The sequence below is a fragment of the Megascapheus bottae genome, chromosome 12 (assembly GCF_031878675.1).
Source record: "Megascapheus bottae isolate mThoBot1 chromosome 12, mThoBot2.hap1, whole genome shotgun sequence".
Classification (NCBI taxonomy): domain Eukaryota; kingdom Metazoa; phylum Chordata; class Mammalia; order Rodentia; family Geomyidae; genus Megascapheus; species Megascapheus bottae.
Window position 1 is genome coordinate 11,837,645 of NC_143520.1, and position 27,945 is coordinate 11,865,589.

The 27,945-nt window shown below is 38.7% G+C and overlaps 1 protein-coding gene across 3 annotated transcripts; it reads right to left on the bottom strand.

Annotated features, from left to right (window-relative positions):
- Positions 1–865: 865 nt before the first annotated feature.
- Erich2 (glutamate rich 2) lies at positions 866–27,945 on the bottom strand. Of its 3 annotated transcripts, none has more exons than XM_090342660.1 (10): positions 27,686–27,945; positions 19,729–19,830; positions 18,362–18,444; positions 16,980–17,016; positions 15,330–15,425; positions 12,838–12,974; positions 10,092–10,273; positions 9,426–9,483; positions 1,920–1,991; positions 866–1,060 (listed from the first exon to the last, which is right to left on the bottom strand). In XM_090342660.1, exons 4-10 carry the CDS (start codon positions 17,006–17,008, stop codon positions 939–941), a joined length of 696 nt encoding a protein of 231 aa, XP_090198786.1. In that variant the 5' UTR covers positions 17,009–17,016; positions 18,362–18,444; positions 19,729–19,830; positions 27,686–27,945; the 3' UTR covers positions 866–938. The 3 variants fall into 3 exon arrangements, with proteins under 3 accessions (XP_090198786.1, XP_090198788.1, XP_090198789.1); XM_090342662.1 differs by lacking the exon at positions 27,686–27,945 and adding an exon at positions 27,386–27,579; XM_090342663.1 differs by lacking the exons at positions 19,729–19,830; positions 27,686–27,945 and adding an exon at positions 19,387–19,409.

A 27,945-nucleotide genomic window follows, 5' to 3' on the forward strand; every position in this document is an offset into this window, starting at 1 on the left:
TAAACATAATGCCTTTCTTTCCTCCAACATCCTTCAAAAAGAAAATACAGACTCAATAAAATAACATAGATTGATACATAAGTACAAAGGCTTGTGAATGTTTCATGAAAGAACAGAAACATTTAAGTTCTACTTTATTTATTCAGGTTGTCTATAGGCATTTCCTGTTATTTACCAGGGCTTGTCTGTGTCTAAGAGTGTAAGAATGAAGAAGACAAAGTCCTGTTACTACTCTCTGTATGGTGGGTAGAAGATAAAAATAACAAACATGGAAGCATTTCCAATATTGACACCTGCTATAAAGAACCTAAAATGTTATAAAAGAATCTGATGGGCTTGTGATCCTAGCTACTTAAGTGGCTGAGGTGTGAGGTTCATTGTTCAAAGTCAGCCGAGGCCTGAAAGTCCATGAGACTCTTATCTCCAATAACCACCAAAAAGTTGGTGCTGTGGCTTGGGTGTAAGAGTACTGCATCAGTACGAAAGCTGAGGTGCCCAGGCCTTGAGTTTGAGCACAGGATGGCACACACATGTGCACACACACACACACACACACACACACACACACACAAGTGCCTGATGGGTGTTCATTCACAGGGTTCTAGGGCCATACTGTCCAAGGCCAGATCCTGGCTAAAGATTAGCAGGTGTTTGGTGCTGGGCAAACCACTTACCCTTACTGTGTCTTAGTTTTCTCATCTGTGTCTAAAGGAATTGAATTGCTTATCAGGCACACACTATTTCTTCTCTATTTTCCTGAGTAATTCACTTTGAGCTAAGATCTCAAAATTAAGAAGAGGCTTCAATAACAAATATAGATGATTTAAACGATATCAGTTCTGAATAAAGAACAATTAGAACAAGGTACAGCTCTTTCCTCTGTATTTGTGGGACACATCAAAATGAAAACACATGAGTAAATCACAGCAGCGAGCTCTTCACCCATCTTCACATTCGTCTGAGCTCTCCTCGCTCGTGTTCTCGCTGCTGTCTCCCTCACTCTCGCTGCTGCTCTCCTCCTCACTGTCTTCCGTCTCTTCCTCCACATTCTGGGCTTTCTCTGCCACAGAAAGGAAGAGAAATGCTCAGCGTGCTCCTCAATATTTCCATTTCTCCCCCCAAACCTCATAATTCTCCCTGTTCTTTAATCTACCTGGAAATGGGAAGATTGAATTGAACTTGGAGAGCCACAGGCAGGGTCAAAGTAAAAGAACGAGGAAGAAATATATTCTGACTGGCATGAAGAAGTTAGTGGGTTTAAATGTTAATTAAAAAATGCAAGTCTATAAAATCATTTCCTTCTATTGTCAGTGAAATTTTTAAGTAGAAAAAAATTGAGACCTGGAGTACTTTAGAGGGTATTGATTTTCCTTAAAGTTGCATGGTAACCCCTTAATACATGAAGTTGGTATCCCATACCTGGGAACCAAAGACCCTGCTTTGCTTGGGCAGTTCCATCCCACTGGGAGGAAGGGGGGTCAGGGAGGACAAGCTGATTTCACTAAACCATGTAAGACAGCCACAATGGTCTTTTTGTCCTCTCTTACTATCTTACTATTTTTTTTCTGGTACTGGAATTTGAACTAAGGGCCCAATACTTGAGTCATACTTCCAGCTTTAATTGATTTAGTTCTTTTAAAAATAGGATTATGCTTTTTCCTGGGGCTGGCCTGGAACACAATCTTTCTCTATGTTTCTGGAGTAGCTGGAGTGCCAGAAACACTACAATGCCCGGCTTCATCCATTGAGGTGGGGCTGGCCTTGAACGATTCAAATCTCAGCACCCCGAAATAGCTGGGAATGAACCACCATACCCAGCCAGGCATTTCTTAACGTACTTCATGTATGTATATATTTACAATCTCCTTAAAAAGACTGCTTAGAGTTCCTTGAGAAAAAAATTTAAATGTAAAAATTACCCCTCAGCAACATTTCCTCGATAAGTGTGAAAAACTCCTTAGCCTCAGGATTTTCTGGTTCATAGATTAGGACTGAAAATGAACAACAGAATATGGGTTATTAATGTTCAAAATGTTGTTGAAAAAAGACTCTTTAGAATGAGATTGGAACTGTGAATCAGAGAAGATAATGCACAAAGCAATAAATAGAACAATTATACCACAGGCATATCTAAGTGTATATAATATATGCAAATATAAATGCTCCATTTCTATTTGGTGCTTCATAAATGACCTTAATTGCATCTTTTACTTTCCATCCAACAAATGCACTTTTTATTACTGCACTATGCCTTTTTTCATAGGACAGTAGCCAAAATGCTTCATGAAAATAATTATTCTCCAAAGAGGGAACAGTAATGAATAGACTGCACCTAGAGATTTGCTGATTTCTCCCGTGTTCTTTAGGACAGCCTTTACAAAGTTCTCTGGTAGTAAAAAGGAGGGAAATGCTCCATGCCAAATTTTACCCTAGTCTATATTCCAATCATTGCTTGCACGACAATGTTCTTCCCCTATTTATTGGACATTATTATTATTTTTAGCAATATTCCTTCCCTCCCTCCTCTGCAAAAAACCTCCAAAATAAAAAAATGAAACAAACAACCATACATACCAAAACCCTGTATGTCATTTTTCCTTGGGAACACATCAGTGTGCTTGTCGGCATATTCCCAATGATATTGAGTTTGGAGTTGCTAACCATCACTTCAGAGTGATCCAAGCTATTTTAAGATTTCAACCTATAATTTATTTCTTTCTGCCTGCCTTGAGGGTATTCATTATCCCGCGCGTCCTGTGCAATATCTTGGTAGCCCCCAGGGGGCACTGAAGCATTAAATGTGCTATTCATTTGGTTAAATGTAGGAGAGCATTGTAGATGGTTCAAAGCTCTATTGTTCCTATCCATAGCTTTTTTCCCAACTCACCAAACCAGTGACTATTTCTTGTTTTTTGACACTTTAATCTTTTATTTATTTATTTTTTATTGTTTGCCAGTCCTGGGTTTTGAACTCAGGGCCTGAGAACTGTCCTTGGGCTTTTTCCACAAGGCTAATACTCTACCACTTGAGCCACAGAACCACTTCTGGCTTTTCCTGGTACTCAGGAACCTGGGTCTTTGTGAATGTTAGGGAAGCATTCTACCATTAGACCAAACACCCAGTCCACCAGTGACTATTTCTTAATCTGCCAATGTAACAATTTATCATCATGGGTCAGCATGACTATGCCTGTTCAGAAAGTGCTTTAAAGAATGTGGGGTTTTATGGTTGTTGCTGTTGTTTTGTTTTTATTTTTTTTTGTGCCCATCCTGGAGTTTGACTTAAGGACATGGCATTTTTCCCTATGCTTCTTTTGATCAAGGCTACTGCTCTATCATTGGAGCCAAAGCTTTACTTTTGACTTTTTTTTTTTTTTTTGCATAGTTTAGTGGAGATAAGATTCTCAGACTTTCCTGCCTGGGTTGGCTTCAAACCAAGACACTCAGATCCCAGTCTCCTGATAGTCTCCTGATTATTACAAGTATAAATCATAGGTGCCCAGCAAGAATCCTAGAGAATTTTGAACCTTTATACACACGCAAGTTTTCCTATTTTATTTTTGTGCTTTTTTTTTTTTTTTTTTGTACTGGGTCTTGAACCCAAGACTTCAAGGCCTTCATTTGGCTTTTTCATTCAAGGCCATTTGAGCCACAGTTCCATTTCTAGCTATTTGTTACCTGGACTCAATTAGAAATTGGACCCTAAAGGGGGGAAAACCAAGACGGGTGGGGGGTGTGGGGGGGGAGGGTAATGGGTACCAAGACATGTGAAAGGGTATCAATGTATGTGAATTAATGCACCTTCTATCTGGCAAATATCATGTAACCCTTTTACTAATTACAATAAAAAAAAAAGAAATTGGACCCTAAATTGAAGGTAGAAGTCTCAGGCTTTCTGCCTCATCTGGCTTTGGACCACAACCCGCAGATCTCAGACTCCTGGCTAGTTAGGATTTAACAGGAGTGATCAGTGCTTAGTTCACACACACACACACACATACACACACACACACTCACACTCACAGAAACTTGAACTAAAATATGGTCATTAGTCTATTTCTCTGGGGCAAAGTCTCTAGAGTAGGGTTCTAGTTGCTTCTTTAGGTACTAAGTTCTTAAGATACTAGCTTCTTTCTTTCTTTTTTTTTTTTTGCCAGTTCTGGTGCTTGAACTCAGGGTCTGAGCATTGTCCTTGAGGTTTCCCAAGGCTAGAGCTCTACTACTTGAACCACAGTACCACTTCTAGCCTTTTCTATGTATGTGGTAACCCAGGAATCGATCCCGGGTTTTCATGCATGCTAGACAGGCACTCTACTGCTAAACTCGTGCCTCTTAAGGTACTAGTTTCTTAAATAGTTTCTTAATTAGCTTTTAAAAATATATAGTTAAGGGCCGGCCTAGTGGTAGAGTGCTTGCCTAGCATGCATGAAGACCTGGGTTTGATTCCTCAGTACCATATACATAAAAAAGCCAGAAATTGTGCTGTGGCTCAAGTGGCAGAGTGCTAGCCTTGAAGAAAAAAATCCAAGGACAGTGCTCCAGCCCTGAGTTCAAGCCCCAGAACTGGCAAGTATATATATATATATATACACACATATATATGTATATGTGTGTATGTATATATATCTATCTATGTATCTATGAATATATATATTTAAGAAACTAGGTTAAATGAAATCAGGTAAAGTTTATACTAGAGTAGTCAAGGTTATAATGAACTATCCACATGTTTGAAACAATAACGAACCTTTCAGAGAGGAAATTCAGCTTTCTAAACTGATTGAAAATGAAATCATTTGGTGAAACACTGATTAAGAAATTCTAGGGCTAGGAGTTTGGCCCAGTGGTAGAGTTCTTGCCTAGCATGCACAAAGGCCTTGGTTCGATTCTTCGGTACCACATACATAGAAAAAAGCTGGAAGTGGTGCTATGGCTCAAATAGTAGAGCTCTAGCCTTGAGAAAAGTCCAAGGACAGTGCTCAGGCCCTGAGTTCAAGCCCCACAACTGGCAAAAAAAATTAAAAGAAATCCTGAACCAGAAGATGGATGGATGGATGGATGTTCCATAAAACTCCATGAATAAGAAGAATGAGATAACAAAGAAAAGACTATCCTGAGGAAAGAGAGAAGAAAAGCACCATAAATCATGCAAGAGTCTGACAGGCATCAAAAAGGCACTGAGAAACAGCACAGCTACACTCCAAAGTTCCAGCTCTGGTGTTTCTCTCCCTCTCCCTCTCCCTCTCCTTCTCCTTTTCCCTCTCTCTCTGGAACATAAAGCCCAAACTACAAGCCACATAGCCCTAGTTACACTCATTTGGCAGTATGAGCCACAGTTCTCATAAGCCTTAAATGAAGTGCAGGGATTTGGTTTGACAATGACTTGCTGTTTGAATCAGCATTGGATCAGCATTGGCAGAGAAATCCATTGCTCCTTTCTCCATACCTCAGAGTGCAATGACCATGTGCCATTGCACTTCTTGAGAAGTGTCTATTTGCTTGAGACTGAACTACTTTAAGAACCTAAAAGAGGGGGAATCACAAATCATGAAGCCTGAGGACACTGTGGGCACATGGTGACCATGATTGGTGGCTGTGGAGGAGAGGGCTGGACACAGATCCACTGAGAAGTATACATAATAGGGAACTCAGGTTATGGAAAGCATGTGGGTTAGTGGCTTCACTTTATAGTGAGGAGAGAATGCTACCACCCATAGATTATTGAGGAGACAGAGAGCCAGAGCCAGTGGACAGTGGATTTAACCTTCAGAACTGTATATGGTTTGCTGGTAGTGAGACTGAGGGCTTTGAGACAGGTCCAGTGAACTGCTGGATTTTTTCCAGCCTCATCTTTCCCAAAGAGTGGTTATAGTTGTCAGGATATGAATATGTACTAGGACTGGCAAAAGAGTGCTGGGCTCTTTTGGCTCCCCATCTCCTGTCCAGATATACTATTGTACAACTCCCCGGTACACTCAGAGGCTACACTATGGTTTGTATATTTTGCCATTTGTGTGCACATACTGAAGTTTTTCTAGAACCAGTGGGGATCTGCCAAGCTCAGAGGCCAAAAAAAGCTCACCGTGTCCATCCATGGATGTAGTTATGAAAAGAAAGGAAACTTTGAAAGCAAATATAATCCTGAATCTGACAACTCACCTTTGATCAGCCAGCCAGCCATTCCAAATACAGTACCGACATGAAGAGTAGGAACTGTAATAGACTCCAGTTAGGACTCACTACCCTCTCTACCTGACAGATGACGACATTAGAGGTTCTAAAGAGAAGTATCCTCTATTAGTTCTCATTAAAAAATACCTTTTGGGCTGGGAGTTTGGCCTAGTGGTAGAGCGCTTGCCTAGCATGCACGAAGACCCAGGTTCGATTCCTTGGTACCACGTACATAGAAAAAAGCCAGAAGTGGTGCTGAGGCTCAAGTGGTAGAGCTCTAGCCTTGAGAAAGTCCAAGGACAGTGCTCAGGGCCTGAGCCCAAACCCAGGACTGGCAAAAAAAAAATACCTTTTCATGCCAGGCATGGTGACTCACACTTGTAATCCTAGATACTTAGGAAGCTGAGATTTGAGGATCATGGCTCAAAGACAGCCTGGGCAGAAAAGTCTGTGAGATTCTTACTTCCAATAAACTATTCAGAAAATGCCAAAGTGGAATTGTGGCTCAAGTGGTAGAGCATTGGTTTTGAGTATAAAGAAGCCCAGGGACAACATCCAGGCCCAGAGTTCAAGTCCCAGGTTTGGCAAAACAACTACCAGCACCACAACTATCACCATTTTTTGACTTATAAATTGTTCTCCTTTTTATGATGTTTTAGTATTCTTCTTACCTTTATCTAATTTTGTTTTGTTTTTCTGTATTTTTGTATCAGATATTTACACTTCATCCTTTCTTTCTCATACTTATATTTTTCTTCTTCTACCTAACTTTGCTCCCTTCTTTCCCTCTTTTGTTCTTCATTAGCCTATTTTTGTTATTAATTTAAACTTAATATTTTAATTACATAAGTCATTCTACATTATTCTTTTCATTTTCTTTTCTGTGGTTATTGGTGGGATAGTAGTGGGGTTTTGTTTTTAAATTGTAAAGGTTATGTACAGAGTAGTTAAAGTTATATAAATAATATAATGAATACATTTCTTTTTGAACAGCGTTACCCCTCATTTTCTCCCACTCTTCCCCCATTCTTCTCCCACTCAAGTTTTAAAGTTCATTTCCAACATGGTGTCCAGTGACAAAAGGTGAACCAATGCAATAGTGATACTCACTAGTAGTAGGTTTTAAACGATTTAAATTGCATTTACATTTCTGGTTCATTTTAGTGTTGTTTCTGCTACAGTAGTTCATGGGGCTTGAACTGAGGGCCCTGAGCTCATTTGCTCAAGGCTAGCACTCTACAACTTTGAGCCACAGCTCCCCGTCCAGTTTTCTGGTGGTTAATTGGAGGTAAGAGTCCCACAGTCCTGTTTTTTGTTTTTGTCTTGGGATGGCTTTGAACCATGATCCTCACATCTCATCCTCTTGAGTAGCTCAGATTAGAGGCATGAGCCACCCACCAATGCCTAACAAGTTCATAACTCTTCAATAAATGAAATATTGAAATTATTTAAATGCTGGACAAATAATTCAAAAGTATAGTTTAGAAAATAATCAGTGAGCTCAAAGAGGACTTAGAAAAACAAATAAATTAGGTAAACTAATCAATTTAAGACTCAGAAAGTCAACAACATAGTTGAGAAATTCAACAACTTAGCTGGCTTCCTGTGGCTCATACCTGTAATCCTAGCTACTCAGGAGGTTGAGCTGTGAGGATTATGGTTTGAAGCCAGCCAAAGCAGAAAAGTCTGTGAAACTCATTTCCACACAAGTATCAAAAAAGCTGGAAGTGGACCTGTGGCTTAAATGGTATAAAGCTTTGAGCAAAATCTTCTCAGGGACAGCACCCAAGCCCTTAGTTCAAGCCCCAGGACCAGCCCTTTCCTTCCAAAACATTTTTTTTTTAAAAGAATCAATAACTTGGAAAAGAACTCCAGCAAAGGGAGATTTTAGGTTAAAAAAACTCAATGGAAATTATGGTAATGAAAAGCTCTAAAAATCAAACTCCAATGGAAGGTTCAACAAGGATATTAGGGACAAAAAATAAGGTTGAAACATTATTATATTTAGATAGAAATAAACAAACAACCTTGATCATATCATTTAAGACCTTTGACACATGAATAAATGACCAAACATAAATCTGTGGTGTAGAAGATGAAACTGAAAAACAAATTAAAGCAATAAAATGATATTCAATAAGATTATACCAGAAAATTTCCCATATCAAAAGGGAGAAAACACAGACATTTAAGTACATGAGACATTCGGGCTCCAAAAAGACATGACACACATGCACAAATTTCTCCCACCACGTTACTGTTACCATGCCAAAAATATAGAACAAAGAAAGCCTACCAAAAACTGCAAAAGAGAAATAGAACAATGTAGAAAAGCATGATGCTACAACAAAGAATATGAAGGGTAACAGCTCTCCAATAAAAGATATAGACTAGCTGCATGGGTTAAAAAACAAGATACAATCTGTCACCTGTGGCTCATGCCTGTAATCCTAGCTTCTCAGGAGGCTGATATCTGAGAATCCTGGTTCAAAGCCAGGAAGTGGAGCTGTGGCTCAAGTGGTAGTTTGGTAGCCTTGAACAAAAGAGCTACATGTCAGTGCCCAGGCTCTGAGTTCAAGCCCCATGACTGCCCCCCCAAAAATAATTAAGCTAGGAGCTGGTGGCTCATGCCTGTAATCCTAGCTACTCAGGAAGCTGAGTTTTGAGGATCAGGTTAGAAGCCAGCCTGTGTAGACAAATTCAAAAGACTCTTATTTCCAATTAGCCAGCAATGCCAGATGTGAAGGTGTGGCTCAAGTGGTGGAGCACTAGCCTTGAACTTTGAAAAAGCTATAGGAGCACATGAGGCCCTGAGTTCAAGCTACAGTAATGGCATGCTTGCACGTGTGTGTGTGTGTGTGTGTGTGTGTGTGTGTGTGTGTGTGTGTGTGCATATGAATATGTTGTGCCTTGCTGACTTTTATTTCCAAGATCTACTCCAGTGCCTGGCACATGTGGATTCAGATATTTGTGGAAAAATGCATGTCAAGTATGATTGTTGTACTAGTTATCTTCAGGGCAAAGAGGCTGACTTGTGATGATTAGTCTGTGTTGGCCTACGTTACTTTATTTCATGTAAAGACACTCTAGAAGTCTAAAATATTCTTTCTATTAATCAGTCTCATTTACTACCAAGGAATCACTAAGACACCAACAGAGAATTCACTAGATTAGGATAATTGAGCCATCCTACATATTACAGAATTAGAAACAAAAGGAAGATTGGGAAAAATGGAAAAGTACTTTATACTTACTCATCTCACATAATTTTTTTGCTAGATGGTAGTCGCGGCTCATTTCTGCTCTCAGGAACTGGAAAACATTAAGTTCTTTAGGTAAGTAGCTTCAGAGAGAATTTAAACTATTGAAACTACTCCCTAGAAAATATTCTGTTAATGATTATTTTAACACTGATATGTTTTTCCAGCAGTGAGTCTGCAATCCATAAATCCACTAGGGACATCTGAGGAGTGAGGTAATGTGTTGTACATTCACCCTTGAACTTGTATGAGAGCAAAGACACGAATCATATTAGTTGAATGTTCCTTTGGTTCAGATACAGGTTTTCTTGGTGGATTATATGACACTCCTTAGTTGAAAAAAAAATAATTGCGAGCAAGAAGGCATCTCAATACAGACAAAGATCTTCCTAATTTTAGAACCCTTCATTTGTTGCTCTTGATTGGCTAACAACAATACCACAAGAAGGCTCTTTTCATTGTAATAATTCTACACATGTGTATAGCATGCTTTGAACTATGTTTCCATAGTCTGCCTTCCTCTTCCCCCTGTTCATAACTTCAAATCTTTAACAAATATATACGTATGTATTTAATCTACATAAGCAAAAGGCTATACACTGTTTAGTTACTTTAAGTTTCTCACTTTTTTTTCACATATAATGCATGAGTAGAACATACTTCTGCCATTAACTCTAGTGGGGCCTGAGTACTCTTCCCAGGGCGACCATTTTCCTCCTCTCCCCCGCTGGTGTCATCTTCTTCTCCCTCTGTTGATTTGGATGACTCAACATCAGTATCTTGGAGGCAATCGTCATTCTTTTTCTCCTGCTTTGCAATGCTTCCATCTTTGCTTTGTTCACCTGGAACAGAATATACATGGTTTAACCAGTAAATAATGCAAAGCTTTGCGTTTAAATTTTGCCAGATCCTATTAGCAACTGTGAAATGGAAGACAACAAATAAATCCAGGAGGGTACCAGAGAAAAGACAAGTTACAAACATGTACACACACACTCATATGTACACACACACACTTGAACACACATGGAGCTACAACTGGCCCTCCCAAGAGTGTGCTGGCTGTCTGAAGACACCCATGTACCTGGGCTAGTTAATTTCTCCATTGAGCCAAGCAGTCTTCCAGAGGGCACCCAGTCTATGTACCAGTTCACCTGATGTTATCAGGAGGTCATAGTAAGGAATGAAGGACATCCTGTGATGTCATAGGAATTGTTTCATTCACTCACAAATAGCATTGTGGAGAAATGTCCTGACCCTCCAATGGAATGCAGCCCTTCCCCAAGTGTAATTTGTTTATAGCATTCCTCACAACCTAACACTACCCTGTGTGCTTCTGTTTCCTAGGATTATTAGTTTCTTCTTTTGTTAAGTACTAGGGCTTGAATTCAAGGCTTCTTGCTTGTTCAGCTTTCTTGCTGATGTCTGGTGCTGTACCAGTTGATCCACATCTATAGTCCAGCTTTTGCTCCTTAACTAGAGATGAGCCTCTTAGATTTGTATTCTTGGGCTGACTTTGACCTTGATGCTCAGATCTCAGCCTCCTGAGTAGCTAGGATTATAGGTCATACTATTAGTGCCTGGCTTATTTAATTATTTTTTTTTAAATTTATGTTTAAATGGATACAAAATGTGTATATTCATGGTATGTCATGTGATGTTTTAGCATTGTTTAATGCTTAAACCAAGTAGAACATACCCTCTTAATCATTTATTTTATTTTTTGGTTCTGGTCTGAGGCTTTAACTCAACACCTGGGCACTATCCCTTAGTTTCTGTGCTGAAGGCTAGCATTCTACCACTTGAGTCACAGCTCCATCTTTGGCTTTTTGATACTTAATTGGAGATATGAGTCTCACAGACTTTCCTGCTTAGACTGGGTTTGAACTGCAGTTCTCAGATCTCAGCCTCCTGAGTAGCTAGGATTACAGGCATGAGCCACTGGTGCTTGGCAATCATCATTTCTTTATGGTGAAAACAAACCTTATTCTAACTTCTTGAAATGTGTGCATTATTCATAGCTATGATTTCTCTACTGTACAGCAGCACACCAGAACTTCGTTTTCCCTTTACATACATAGTTTATTGAATATGAGCACTTGAATACATCTGACATACTAATGAAAAAAATGTGTACTGGAAATGGATATAAAATTATTTGTTGTTCTTCCTCTCCTAAGGCAGTAAACTAAAATCGACTTCTATTTTATGTTCATTCAAATTTGCACTCAATTTGATCTGAAATCAAATATTTTTTTTTTTTGTGGGTCATGGGTCTTGAACTCAGAGCCTGGGAGCTATCCCTTTGAGCTCTTCAGCTCAAGGCTACCACCCGATCCCTGGGCCACAGCCTTGCTTCCTGTTTTCTAGTGATTAATTGGAGATAAGGGTCTCATGGTCTTTTTGTACCTGGGCTGGCTTTGAACCATGATCCTCAGATCTCAGCCTCCTGCATAGCAAGGATTACAGGTGTGAGCCACGCACTCAGCTTAAAGTCAAATATCTTACTACAGCAAACTACACATAAGATGAAAAACATGGGATGGGGGAAGGGAAAGGGGGAGAAAAATACATGAAGGGGTATCAATGTTCAAGAAGTAATGTACTCACTACCTGATGAATGCAGTGTAACCCTGTATACATCACCCTGACAATAAAATACAATTTAAAAAATAAAAAATTCAAAAACAGTGAAAAGCAGACAAGTTGTTACCTCATAGCTCAAGAATCTAATAGATGAAAAGTCAAGTTGTGATAGGAGAAACACAGGTACCCACGGCATTTTTTTTTTTTGCCAGTCCTGGGCTTAGCTCAGGGCCTGAGCACTGTCCTTGGACTTTCTCAAGGCTAAAGCTCTACCACTTGAGCCTCAGCACCACTTCTGGCTTTTTTTCTGTGTATGTGGTACCAAGGAATGGAACCCAGGTCTTCGTGCCTGCTAGGCAAGCACTCTACTACTAGGCCAAACCCCACCCCTCCCACCATGCCATTTTTAAAGGCTGAATTTACATTGTGTAAATGCATCACGATTTCTATGTCTGTTCATAGAAAAATTTGCACTGTATATTTTGAATAACTGATTGTGTACTTCATGAAGGTTGGGATCTTTTGTTGTTGCTTGATCAACAATTAAATCCACAGCTTCCAACCCAGTGGCTGAAACCCTGGCTGAGTGGATGGAATTTGTTAATATTTTCATAGATACTTTAATCCATTATCTTATGTAATCTATGCTCATGAATCTGATTACCTGGCTTCCTACCACAATCACCCACTACATAAATGTGAAAAACTACTAGTTTGCATGATCCGCCTCACACCTACAAACTGTTAGTCCCAAAGGTCAAGTAAAACCGGGCTAAAGTAGAATATACAATCACTCAGTACAATACACATAGCTTACTACCTGTGTTTTCTTTTATGAAGGAAGATGACTGCTGATTTGGCAAGGTATCTTTATGTTCAGTTCTCTTTGGAGATGTTTCCTTTTCAATAGTCTTTAAAGAGGCTGTCTTTTCAGTCGTCTGTGGAGAAGCATCCTTTCTAAATGTTAAAGTAGATGGTGAAAATAATTTCATTTGTATATACACATGACAATATACTACCAATAAACCTAAACCCTTAAAATGTAAATAATTAAAATTTCACTTCCATGTCACATTTGGTATTTAACAATTCTTAGAATCTTTCAGAGTTAACACAGACCAGATAAAAATCAGTGATATACATTGCTGTGATAATAGTAGCAAGAAAACACTAAAGGAAGGGGAGAGAAAAATACTGGAGCTTGAATTCTGGACCTTGTGCTCTTCCCTTGGCAATTTTGCTCATGGCCAAAACACTGGAATCTCACCTCTAGTCTAGCTTTTGTGCTCTCCCACCCCTTACCCTGGTTTATGGGAGATAAAACATCTTGGACTTTGCTGCCTGGGCTAGCTTTGAACCTTAATCTTTAGACCTCAACCTCCTGAGTAGTTATGATTACAGATATCATTATACTGGTACATTATACTGGCTTTGAGTTTGTTTTCAAGATTATAAATAGAACTGGGTGTTGATAGCTCAAGCTTATAATATTATCTACTCAGGAGGCTGAGATCTGTGGATCAAAATTCAGATCTAGCCTAGGCAGGAAAGTAAGTATGACTCTTATCTCCAATTATCTCCAGCAAAAGGCTGGAAGTGGAGCTGTGGCTCATAATGAACGAAAAATGCAGGTATAGCATCCAGGTTCAAGCCCCAGGACCTGGAGAGTGGGGTGGGAGGGGGAAGAGGAAGGAGGAAAAAACAATAACTATATATAAAACACTGAGAAGTCACTGAAATATTCTGTTTTCTGGTACATCAAGATTATTGCCTCAACAAAGGTTACTACACAAATAACTAGAATTTGTATGCTCTATTATTTAAGGCAGCTAGGAGAGATCATTCCTTTATTTTTTTCCTGAATCAAAGTATTTCAGTGATTCAAAGATATCATCTATTTATTATTATAAGACATCATTGTTTTATGCCAAATATAAGGGTAAAAATGACATAAATTATCTGGACATTTCTAATCCCACAACTCAGAAGCTGAGACATAAGTTCTGGCCGGGAGCATAGCCTAGTGGTAGAGTGGTCACCTAGCATGCATGAAGCCCTAGGTTCGATTCCCCGATACCACATACTCAGAAAAAGCCAGAAGTGGTGCTACGTACTAGTCTTGAGCAAAAGTGCCCAATGACAGTGCCCAGGCCCTGAGTTCAAGCCCCAGGACTGGCCAAAAACAAAAAACAAAAAACAAAGAAACCCAACAAGGACATGAGTTCATGACCAGAATGAGTTACACAGTGACACTCTATCTCAAATACAATATATCTCTATATCTCTTTCTATATATATGGTTTATGAATTATGAAATATGATGCCGGACATTGGTGGCACACTCCTGTAATCATAACTACTCGCGAGGCTGAGAGTGGGATGATCAAGGTTCAAGGCAGAAAAGTTCACCAGACCCTTTCTTGATCCACAGGCCGCTGAAATGCCATGCCTTTTTGATGCCTTTGTGTAGGACGCTGTGATCCAAGGATTCTTTCTCCAGGGAGGGAAGCTAGACTCAGTGTGTGACTTTGATCCCAGCAATGTTGGGAAGCTTAAAAGAAGGTGGATCACTAAGCTCAAGTATGTGCCCAGGCAGGAAGCAACACTGAATCCTAAAAACAACCAGTGGAAAACAGAGCTAGAAGCACAGCTCACGGGACAGGACAGAGCAGCAGCCAAGCAATTGTGAGACTCTATGTTCATACCCCAGGACTATCAAAAATAAAAAAAGAAAGAAAAAGAAATATGACACTTATATGTTCACTTAGCTATATACACAACTAAAGCCTAAAGTCATGCTTTTAACAGTAAAGCATAAACTTACTTTCTTTACACTTCCTATAGTCTTTTACATACAGGTTCAAAGAATCAGAACCTGGAACTTCAACCTTCATTTCAAGTAAAATCTGCTAACTTCCATTTGAAGCCATGAATTATTTATGGGAACGAGGGCTCTCATCATTGAAGATGACCAGTATGTTCCAAAAGAACAGTTTTTAATAACTTAAATACTAACACCAAAAGTAAAAAGTTTGACTCCTCATTAGTATCCTTTGGGAATAGGAGGCATTTATTACTTTTTAAAGCTACAAAGTTATTCAGGGTAGGTAGTCTGCTAGAGCTCACTTATAGAAAACCAAGATTCTTTGCATTTTTTCCCTCTGTATATGAGAACATTGAGCATATTTAGAAATGTCCCCAAACTTCCATTGGAATTAATATATTTTTCAGAATTTTAAACTTCAAACTTTATCTTAACTGATTGATATTAGTCAAATATGGGGTCAGGGTGCAAAATTACTTAATACTTACTTTTCTGAGGATGTCTTTGCTACACTTAGAGAGCCCTGTGTGGATGAAGTATGAAGTTGTCTTGCCAATCTCGGTCTGTGTCCAAAGGAACATTTACTAAAAGTATAAAAATGAGAATTAAAAAAACTGGTCATTCCCTTTAGAGAAGATTATAGAACATGATTACATAACAAAACCTCCAGATAGAATTGTTTAACTTTGACCCGAGAATTAGGGGGTCACGGATTTGCTCTGGCCACTGTTTCTTTTTCCTGTGGCTGGAAAAGGGTGGGGAATCCAAAGAGCAAGACAAAGAACTGGAGAGAAAACCAGTTCTCCAGATCTCAACCTAGACAGGACCTACGAGATACAAGTCATACCTGCTACTTAGTAGATAGGGACACCAGAGCTGGTGGAAAGTGAGGTTGAACCCACACTGACAAAAATCTATCCTCTTTGCAGATCAGCCACACTTTGAGCAAAGGTGCTCTCGTTGTTCTCTGTTTTCTTCCTACTACATTTTCCTCCAGAGGCTAATATTGTTTACCATCAACTCTGGATGAACCACCTGAGATGGCAAAGCTGTGTGAGGCTGACCTGTGTGAAGCTCAAATTTGTGAAGGTCATTGGCATCCTAGCTCCAGAGTCAAGAGCAAGTCATTTCTCTATTTGTCTAATTTGGTTCAGGTTCCATTTGCTTTGTTCCTGGGCTTTATCTACCAAGAAGGGTTCTCCCAGCTCTATCCCTACTGATCATAGTCTTTGAGGGGGGGAGGGTTCCCAGACATGACAGGAACTTATTCCCATCAATGTACTATTAACTTCCGTTGTTATTATTTAAAATCATCTCTCTTATTTTTCCTCAAAGACAGCTATTTCACAGAACTAAGTGAATTGAGTATGTTTTCAAGCATATGTACTAGAATATATATATAATAATGGAAAGGTTAATATACTTAACAGAACTTTTTATTTCTTGGTTGGTTATATTTATAAATTGAAATGAAAATAAGTTCTTTATCCTTGATCTGTTACATAGTATTCTCTCCTTATGTATTATGTTTACATAATACAGAAAATTTATCGCCACAGGCAAGGCGGATATTTTTAACTCCTACTATATGAAAATTAAGCTATGTTACATAGATTTTTTTCAATCAGTAATATTCAGAATAAAATAAAAAACAATGTGTTTTTTATTTATATACTTTTTACATAGTACTCAGAGCTTCACCTAGAATAGGCAAGCTGTCCATCACTGAGCTACATCTCCAGCTCTCAAAGCTACACTTTTATCCTCCATAGGTCATCTCAAAAAGAAAAATCTGGTATCAATATTCTCCAAATAATCCTTAGGATTATATTTTATGATAAATTTTCAAGCTGTTATTTTTTTTCTTTTTTTCTTTTTCTTTCTTTCTTTTTTTAATCAGTTGTGGGGCTTGAACTCAGCTCAAGGCTACTGCTATATTTTTATCAAAATTTATTTTTTCATTTAAATATCCTTCTATTTAAGTGAGAATTGCTTTGACTGAAGTAAATGCTAAAGTGCTAGTCTATGCACTTCTGGCTTTTCAAATTTAATTGGGTGACAAATGGTTGCACTATCTACTTCTATTTGCTTAAAAGGCATGCGATAGATCCACTGCACAGCTAAAGACATCTTCTTACTTTGATATTGCTTCATTTGATTTAATCATCACTTATTCTGAAAGAGAAGAAAAAACAATATTTCTTTCAACATAAATTTCTTTTTTTCATGTATTTTTTATTGTAATTAATAGAAGGGTTACATTATATTCACCAGATAGAAGGTGCATTACTTCACAAACATTGATACCCTTTCTCATGTCTTGGTCCCCATTTCTCTCCCCCCCCATCTTGTTTTCCCCCCTTCCCTATCCTATCCTATTTCAAATAACCAAATAAACATATGTAGAATATATCAGTAAAATATACAGTAAAATACTGTAACAATATGAGATAAACAAGGGACAGCAAAAGAGCCAACATAAATTTCTAATTGGAAAATCTTTCTTTGAATTTTGAGAGACAATATAGTAAAGAATTAAACTGCTAAGTCACACAATCATATTTAACCATTCCAATTTTTTTTTCTTTTTTTTTTGCCAGTCCTGGGCTTGGGCTCAGGGCCTGAGCACTGTCCTTGGACTTTCTCAAGGCTTAGCACTCTACCACTTGAGCCTCAGCACCACTTCCAGCTTTTTTCTATGTATGTGGTACCGAGGAATCGAACCCGGGTCTTTGTGCATGGTAGGCAAGCACTCTACCACTAGGCCAAACTCCCGGCCCCATTCCAATATTCTTAATTAATATTTGAGATAAGATCATAGTCAAACACTGTCTAAGAAACTATTAACCTTTTGCATCAAATACTAACAATCTGCCATTCTGTCTTTTTTAAGTGACTAAAATAGAAGCAAGAAATTAGTATTCTTACTTTAAAGTGTTTGAAATAATTTATGGAAAGCTTTATATAAGCACTATCTAGGCTCGCATGTAATTTGTAATTAAATCATTATTTTAAAAGCATATAAATTGATAATAAAACAGAACCAAAGACATTTGGATAAATTTAATAAATTGAAACAAAACATAGAACTTATGGGCCAGGAGCATAGCCTAGTGGCAGAGTGCTTGCCTAGCATATATGAAGCCCTGGGTTCGATTTCTTGGTACTACATACTCACACAAAAAAGCCGGAAGTAGTGTTGTGGCTCAAGTAGTAGCATGTTAGCCTTGAGAAAGCCCAAAGACAGTGTTCAGGCCCTCAGTTTAAGCCTCATGACTAGCAAACAACAAAACAACAAAGAAATAAAAAGCATAGAACTGTCTGGAGTGTATTTTGTTTTGTTCTTACTAGCATTACTTTAATTCTAACTGCAAAGCCTTATTCTTCTGGATGATTAAAGGGACTTAAACATGCAGAGAAATTAACCCTTCCCTTTCCCCGTGTCACTTTAGAGCCCATGCAAATTGAGTTATTTTGCCAGGAATAAGTGTTATATTAAACAAAATTCTAATTCTGTTACCTTTTCAGTAACTTGGACTCTAGAATTACATCCAAATAGAATCAACAGCAGGCTGAGGACTCTCCTTTCCTGCTGAGCTGACCCTGGAAATGTAAATGTATCTTGGTTCATGCTTACACCATCTTCTTTCTACCTTCCCCCCATCAACAAAACAAAGCACGACGACAGGTAAATCAAACTTAGTTGACATTCCTGTTGGTGTCAGGAAAAACATCTTGCACAATATATGTGAATGAAGAGAAAACTTTTCTATCCTATTTCAAGATATGGTATTTAAATAAAATATTATTAAAAGCACCAATTATTCCAATTTTATCCAAAGATAATTTAAAAATACAATTTTTATCCCATAAATTCTTTCATGTATTTATTAATACTTGAAAGTTACAATGCTTTTTCTATGAATTTTTGCTTTTGAAGTTAACCAGTTGCAGGTCTTATTTTCCTATAAAGTTGTCCTTCGTAAGTCTGGATAAATTTCAATCTAATTGTAAAGAGAAAAAAACTTACTTTCTTTCTTTCTTTCTTTCTTTCTTTCTTTCTTTCTTTCTTTCTTTCTTTCTTTCTTTCTTTCTTGTTGGGGCTTTAACTCTGGGCCTGGGAGCTGCCCTGAGCTCTTCAGCTCAGGGCTACCACCCAACCCCTTGAGCCACAGTTTCACTTCCTGTTTTCTAGTGGTTAACTGGAGATAAGAGTCTCACAGATTTTAGTGCCCACGCTGGCTTTGAACTGTGATCCTCTGATCTCAGCCTTCTGAGTAGCTATGAGTCATTGTACTTGGCTGAGAAAAACAAACTCTTTTACCGTCTTTCTCAAATATAGAAAAGATCTCATTTTCCAAATAAACAATTCACTTGTTCCTCCCTCTAAAACTTGCTCTATTATCTCATACCAGATTTTAAATACTGCTATTATTATATATCTAGGGTTCCTAGAATACAAAATTCGGGGCCCAAAATGTCAATAATAAACACAAAGCTTCGTTGGTTTATTTCTATGTTTAAACCTGTCTCCCTTTCACTGACCTGAACCTTTGAATACAGCAGAAGTACATAAAACTTTGCCTTAGGCTTAGAATTCGGAGGAACACTGACCAAGCCAGTTGTTAAATGTGCCATAAATTAGAATTTCTTACTGAAATCTGATGGACAAAGAAAAGCAAGATGTCTTTTGGAGGAAACCAGTTGTAGAAAACCAAACTCTAGGATAAACAAGCTACTTTACTTTCATTCTCTAGGGCAAAACAATACACAATCAACTAAAAAGGCCCCAAGAAACCATGTAAGATGACCTCTCTTGAGAGATTCCTTTACCCCCACCCCCAGATTTATATAACATTGGTTCTGTCAGTGAACCTAGAGTGTCACCTTTATATTTAATACTCTTCTAGCACTAGAATCTTCATGGATTGCAACATTCCACTCTTACTTAGATGAAACAGCAATGCTTGATTCTCTTCCTATTTTCACCTGGTAAAAGAAAGCATATTAGGACACAGCCAATCCCCTGATGGAGACCCAGACTCTGTTTTGTCTAGCTTTAGCATTACATAGGAGATTTTTACTTCGCTTGCCCTTCTAAAACCAAATACCTCTGGAGGCAGTTTAGAGTAATATTTGTTGAAAGAGACTGGATTCAATGTCAGTTTTGCCACTCCCAGGTGAGTTTGGGAAAGTTAATATATTTCTTTAAGGTTCAGTTCTTTTGTTTGAAAAATGAGTATCACAATGGGGCCTACTTGGCTACATTAAAGGGGTAAACTGTGCAGTGTCTAGCTAGGAAGGACATTACAGAAACAACATGGTTTGTTTCTGAAGGAAAAGCTGGGAAGATCCCTTATGGGACTGATTAAGATTGCTAAGAGTAACAAAAGGGAGGTTTTACTGTGATTGAAACAGGCATACTAGCTCAGAGGGCTCTAAATTAATTTATTTAAAAAGTCATGTAAGCTCTAAACATACTCATACTTGTTTACAAAGATCACTGTCACCAGCGGAAACAGCAATTAATTTAGAACACAGGTTAAAATTAAAACAGCAACCAATAAGCTGAAAAGATGAAGAATAGTTACTATAAAGGTAATATGCATCTTTAAAAGAATTATTAATATGCATAAAGTATCAGAAAGGAATTCCTTTCAGAAAAGGAATTGATAATACTTATTGGCACTGGGCAGAATAAAGAGATGGCTGCAGGATTCGGGAAGAAGAGGTTTTCTTGTTTTGTTTTATTTTACTTTATATCTGTCTGTGCCTTTCCAACACGGATCTTAAATAATAAATAACATATTTTAAATAATAAAGAATTTGAAACATGCAGTGGCATTTTTAACTCTGCCTTGGTTCATCTTTTACAGCGATACGATGGCCTTGTGCTACTTTAATTGTCTCCAATCAATGGCACCTGCTCAAATTAGAACCACAGGCTCTGGATTCTATCTGATACTATTGAATTCATTTAACAACTTAAACTTCTCTGCTAAGTGTACTCTTTGGGTCTTGGTACATGGGTTGACACTCCCAATATCTTTATGTGGCATGAGAATAAAAGGACAGTCTCTACCTTTCACATAATGGTCAAGGTCTATTTAAACATTTGGGTTAGAGTAGTTCAGTGGTTGTGTTTTTAGCATCTGTGAAATCCTGGATACAATCCCAGTCCCAAATACAAAAACCAAACTTTTAGTGACTATCTACCATATACCAGATTGTCTTTTTGTTAAGCACTGAGATGATGATTTCCTGCTTCGAGAAGCTTTTAGAGAAGACTAGTTCTAACTTCCTATACATATGGTACAGACCAAGCTTCAAAGTCCTATATTCTAAAGCACTTATAGTATAATTGTCCATTCTGCTCAAACTGTCATTTTGATGAGTACTATTATCCATCAAATTATTCCTTTTGGAGCCAGAATTGGAAAGTTAGAAGAAGAGAAGGCCTCATCAACAGGGTTGTCCTTGAACCAGTTTTTAGTGGTAGACTCCATCCATCTCTGAAGCCTGTTCTCTGGATCTTTAAAAAAAATATTCCACCTCTGGATTTGTAAATGAAAGCCCACCTACCTACGTACAAAGACAGTACTGTCCTGATGCAGAACAGTCATGGTAATTCCTTTCTTTTCTTTTTCTTTCTTTCTTTCTTTCTTTCTTTCTTTCTTTCTTTCTTTCTTTCTTTCTTTCTTTCTATTTTGTCAGTTGTGGGACTGTCAGTCTGGGCACTGTCCGAGCTCTTCAGTTCAAGGCTACTGCCCTACCCAGTGATGGTAATTATTAAGCTAACACAGTGACAGGTCCAACCATTGCCTCTGTGTTCCAAGCTAAGTTCATTTCCTTTCTCTGAGAACTTTTCAAGTGGCATTGTCATAAAGTTGGAGAATATATGTCTGAATTTTCTAGCAGACATAATTCTGGCTTCCAGAAAGCAATAGCCCCATGACAGAAGCAGAACATATAAAATAATAGAAAAATTAGATGAAGGAATGGATGGGGAAGAAAAAGGAGGCAGAGACGAGTGGGAAAGGTAGAGAGAGAGAGAGAGAGAGAGAGAGAGAGAGAGAGAGAGAGAGAGAGAGAGAGAGAGAGAGAGGGAGAGAGAGATACACACATACATATCTCTAAACTGGACCCACTCCTTGAAACCCTAAATAGCTAACATACCTGACCACATGTAATAAGGGCTACATTACTATAGTTAACATAGTCCATAGGCCCACAACAAGAAGGGTTAATTTTATCTTTTTTTATAGACCACACTACAAGAATTAAAATCTCATATTGAGAGTTGACAGTCCAATTTTGCTTGAGAACTAAGATTGAATCAAAGCTTCATAGTGACAGTGGCTCTTGAGATTAAGCAGAACAGTTAGCTGTGTGCTAGATAATGGTAACAGAGCAAGTTGGAAATGTACATGGGAACAACTTTTATAGAAGTCATTAATTGCCAATTAATGTATGCGGGAACAACATAAAAGTCATTAATTGCTAATGAATACATGTGGGAGCAACTTATAAAAAAAAGTTACTAATTGCCAAGGGCTAATGATTTGGGGATTCAAGCAGAAAGCAATGTAAACCAAAACAATATTTTGAAGGAAGATGAAATCTGTCAGAAAAAAAATTTGGTAGATTGCAAAGCTGAGAGAGCACAGACAGAGACTAGTTAGCTGAGATGTTACTGTAATAGTCCTGTGCCAGGATTAACAAAATAGAGCCCATACGTATGTCTGACTCATTTTCTACTTTGTGTCTAGTGTGAGAGAGAGAGAGTGTGTGTGTGTGTGTGTGTGTGTGTGTGTGTGTGTGTGTGTGTGTATTTTAGGGCTTGAAGTCAAGTCCTGGGCACTGTCCCTGAGTTATTTTTACTCAAGGCTAGCCCTCTATCACTTGATTCACAGCTCAGCCTTTTGAGTAGCTAGGATTACAGGTATGAGCCACTGGTGCACAGCAAACTCATTTTATAAATGAAATATTACTGGGATACAGATAAACTTGCTGATTTCAAAACTGATATCAAAGGTATAATGGCAAAAATCTAGTCATCTCAACAAAGAAAGCACTGGCTTATGAAGCCTAAAGTATTTAGTATCGGGCCTTTTTGAGAAAAATAATTTCCAACTTCCAGTCTAGAGAATATAAGATGATGTACAAAGTGAGAAGAAGGTGCGCTTACAAGGAAAATGGAGGCCAAATAGAGAGTTGCTGAACAGCATGGTGAGAGGAAAGAGCTTGGAGGAAGAGGATGAAGAAAGGCATGAAGGGAAGAGCACAGCCTGGGAGTTAGAAATTACTGTAGATCATCCGTTGTTCTTTTCCATGAAAAAGAATATAAAACGTAAGAGAAGGACTTATGTATAAGACAAAGCCCAAGGTAGAATCCTGAGAAATAACACCCAAGAGGCAGATGGGTAAAAACTATCAGGCACGGCGATGCTCACAGCAGTACCAGATAAGCAACAAGCAAGTGCTACATGATGATCACAGCTGTGATGACGAAAGTTTCTTGAGAGTGGAAATTGCATCTTCCATTCATGTGGGTGGATCCTACACCAGTTTAAAGACACTCAGATACAAGATGAATAAACCATTCAAATGATATAAAGTAATTTGATTGACCCAGAGTGCTCTTACGGTTAAAAAAAGAAAACAAAAAAGACCCACATAATTGGAATGAGAAAAGAGTTTGGGAAAAGCAGTTTTGTTTGTATGAAGAGACGGAAAGATAGTATGGACCAGGAGATAAATACACTTGATTTAAGAAGGTACAATGCAGATGGCAATATTGCTAACTATGTGAATATGTGTGCTTGAAAATATTCAGGGTGCTGGCCGGGAGTTTGGCCTAGTGGTAGAGTGCTTGCTTAGCATGCACGAAGACCCGGGTTCAATTCCTTGGTACCACATATATAGAAAAAAGCTCTCCAGTGGTAGAGCTCTAGCCTTGAGAAGGTCCGAGGACAGTGCTCAGGACCTGAGCTCAAGCCCAGGACTGGCACACACTAAAAAGAAAATATTCAGGGTGCTATAAGTGAACTATATCTTGAGATCAGAGTGCAGGTGAACGGAGGTCATAGGACTCACGTGGAAGAAGAAGGTCTTCTTTCTAGGCATCTCAATTAATTAGACTGGACTCTTGGGTTTAAGGTCTGAAATCACTCTCACGTTAGTTTATACAAAAAAGGAGAGCATTGGTTCATAGAATCCAAGAGAGCTGAACCATCAAGCTGTGTGAGGAAGACTATAGGGGTACCTCTGTGCTTAAGGACCCATGACCCTTCCCCAGCTCCTCTCAGCCACTCCTTGCATCTATGTGCTTTCTTCTCCTTTACTGCAGGCAGATTTCCCACAGATGGTGCAAAACATAGCTCCCAGAAATTCTTGATTTGTATGTGGCATAGTTCTAGACTTTAGGGACAATATGTACTTTCTTTTTTTTATTTTATTTTATTTTTTATTATTTTTTTAGAATTAACATTGATTTTTACATCATATTTTAAATGACAAGTTTAACATACAAGTGTTCAAGGAGGGAATCTCTATTTACAGTCACTGGGACTTAGTATTTAGAACTTAATCACAATTAGGCTAAGGGTTTGTATGTCATAGAAACATATTAATTTATGAAATAAAACATTATGTCTATAGAGTCATAGGTTTTTATGTCTATATAGTTATGTTTATATTTCATTACCATGTCCATAGCTTTGGGTATGCAGTTATTGAGTCCTCGCTCTTGTACTCTTTGGATTTAATAGCCACATATTAAGGATACCATGCGCCTTTTGTTCCTTTGGTCTTGACTTGTCTCACTCAACATGATTCGCTCTAGATTCATCCACTTCCCTGCGAATGCCATTATTTTATCTTGTCTGTTGGCTATGTAGAATTCCCTTGTGTATATATACCACATTTTCTGTATCCATTCATCTGCAGTAGGGCATCTGGATTGTTTCCATTGCCTGGCTATTGTGAATAGTGCAGAGATGAACATAGCTGAGCAGGTGTCCTTATAATATCTTGGGTCATGATGTTCAGGATAGATGGTGCAAAACATGGCTCCCAGAAATTCTTGATTTGTATGTGGTATAGTTCTAGACTTTAGGGAAATTATGGACTTTCTTTTTTATTTTATTTTTTAAAGATTTTATTATGATTTTTATATCATATTTCAAATGTCATGTTTAACAAACAAGTATTCAAGAAGGGATTCCCTATATACAATCACTGGCATATAGATTTTAGAACATAATTAAAATTAAGCTGAGGGTTTGTATGTCATAGATACATATCAATCTATATAATATAACATTATGTCTATGGCGTATATATCCCATCATGTATTTTTTATGTCTATGTAGTTATGTTTATATCTTCAAGACCATGTCCATAACCTTGGGTACCCAAATATTGAGTCATTGCTCTTGTACTCTTTGGATCTAATATCCACATATTTAGGAGACGAGTGGACTCTTAACAATCAAAACCCAGGGCAAGGGCTTAATTAGTTCAATAGACTTTTGTTATTGTTGCTTTTCTGGTGGTACAAAAATCAAGCAGATAAACTCAAGTCATTTTAAGAAAAATGGAGCCACATGTGGTTCCTAGGTCACCCATGCTTCCCAGGTCATGCACACCTGGAGAACAGAGGCTACAAGACCTTGAATTTGAGACCAGCCTGGGCTACATAGCAAGACACACAGGAGGGAAGGAAGGAAGGAAGGAAGGAAGGAAGGAAGGAAGGAAGGAAGGAAGGAAGGAAGGAAGGAAGGAAGGAGAAAAGGAAGGCCTTCTAGAAATCTAAATACGGGGTTGTCATAATTTCATTCATACATGCATTCTCTGTCTTCCTTACTAATTAACTCCATAAGCCTTTGTATTACCCATCTCAGTGCCTAGGGTACTCAATGTACTCTATAACTTGCTGCTTAGTAAGTAGGTGTTGGGTGAATGGAAATAGAAGGAAGGAAACCAAAGAAAAGAATGAATAAACTAGAGCTCTGCTGGCCATATGGCATTGAGCACTTCAAAAATGTTAATTCTAATTAAGATAGAGTATCCATCTTGGATGTTAAAGACTAAATACCCACACAAGGATATAAAAAATTTCATACACCCACTTTTCTAGTTGCACATTCAGTAATCAGCAGTCAATAATTAATTTACGAACTGAGTTACCAACACTTAAAATTTAGATTCCTCTAAAATCCTTATTTTAATTTTCTCTTGTAATAGTGTGACTTTTTTTCCTTGTCCTTTTAAAATTATTTCATCCTTTTGTACTTTTTTCTTTTAAAGGCCTTGTGCTTCTGTTGATATAGAGTAAATGAATAACCAGACATGTTCCAGGCTTGCAATTGTGGTTAAAAAAAAAGAGACTGAGCTAATTAACCACATTCTTTATCCTGGAGGAATTTAGTGGGGAAACAACTTGATGTAGGCACAACATGTTATTGCTTAGCTTCAGGTACATACAGAAAGGTTTCAGTATCAGCCATCGCATATTTATATTACAAGTGACTAAATATAAGTACTTTGTATTTCTTTTTTTATAGTACACTATAGGGTGGGTGACCTGACTCTGGAGTCAGATTACCTATTTTTAAATCTCAGTAGATGGTGTAATATTGAGCCAGTTTTTTTTAAATGTCTCTATGATTCAATTTAATTGTAAAATGTGGATTGAAAAGAACCAACTGTTTCATTGCATTTTGTGCCTGTTAACATAATAGCTAACAATAAATAATAGCAACTACTCAACCTCCTGCTCCCTTTACCATTGCAATTCCTTTTACTATTACCTAGCTTAGCAGTGGCAGGCCTGAAGCTGCAGGTCTCGGTGTGGACAGTTCTAAGTACACAATGAGACTGTATAGGGCAAAGAAAGGGATGAAACACTCATGGGTAGTTTAATTCTACTTGCTTAGGGCTGGTGTTCTTCCACTTGAGCCACACCTCCACTTCTTACTTTTTGCTGACTAATTGGAGATGAATGTCTTCTAGATGTGTCTACTACCTTGGCTGGCTTTGAAGGAGATTCTCAGATCTCAGCTTCCTGAGTAACTAGGATGATAGCAAGCTCTGGTAAACTCTTAAGGGTGGTGCTGCTGGTTTTGTTTCTTGGAAATTAAAATAGTTGCAAGCAACTATCTATATGTAATATTTATATTTATAACAGTTTAAATATCTTTTTCCAGATTTATCTTTAAAAAACAACTTCAGGAGCCCTCTTGTGGGGGGGAGGTAAGAACAGCTTTAGCAATTCACCTATGCCAAATGAGAACTTGATAATTATGCCATATGTTAATGTAAACGTTGCAGGGGTGCAGTGTTAGAGTGCTTTTGGCAGTCAAAACACTGCAGTATCTTGCCAGGCATAGTGTCTGGCGCCAGTTAGTCCAGAGGTTAGCCAAGGCAAATGCCAAGATCCTATCCGGAAAACAAACTGAAAGCAAAAAAAGTCTGGGGTGCGTGGCTCAAGGAGTAGAAAGCTTGCAGGAGGTCCTGGGTTCAACAACAAAACCTGCAGTACCTTGATTGTGGAAGTCTCGGGATGGACCTTAGAGGTGATCATTCCTCCGAACCCATTTCTTTACAGATCCAGGAGCCCAAACCCCATCCACTTTCCATGTCTGTTCTAGGAAGTCAGAGTCTGCAGGCCACCTACGAGCCATGAATCCGTTTCCAACAGATCGCAGCTGGGACAAGGGCGAGGGGGCCCTGGGGTGGAACGTGATTCTTTTCCTTTGGGGAGGTGAGCGGGCCGGCTCGTGATGGAGCCTCGCCTGGCTGTCCTGTAGACCTCGGGGCCCGGCCCAGTCGCCTGGCCTACCTGCGCCGGTGCGTCGAGGCTGCCCCGGGTCTCGCGGAGCGCCCACACCTGGAGGGGCAGAGGGGTCTGTGGGTGCAGGCGTGGGGCTTGGGGACGTTTGAGGTGAAGGTTGGGTCGGCTGCACCGAGGGGTGGGGAGTAGGTGGCCCGCAGGCGTCGCGGGGCCCCTTACTGTCTCGCGACCCTCTCCAGCCAACAGCGAAGTCTGGCGTCTGGCCGCTCGCTCGCTTGCGCTTTGTTCAGAGCTGGGATCCCGGACGC

Bases quoted from the DNA above. Each gene is read 5' to 3' on its own strand.
- Erich2 (XM_090342660.1), bottom strand. From the start codon at position 17,008: ATGATTAAATCAAATGAAGCAATATCAAA. The intron at 12,975-15,329 runs GTAAGTATTAAG...TTTAACATTTAG, and splicing joins GCAAAGACATCCTCAGAAAA to AAAGGATGCTTCTCCACAGA. The intron at 9,484-10,091 runs GTATGTTCTACT...AATGTTTTCCAG, and splicing joins CACTAGAGTTAATGGCAGAA to TTCCTGAGAGCAGAAATGAG.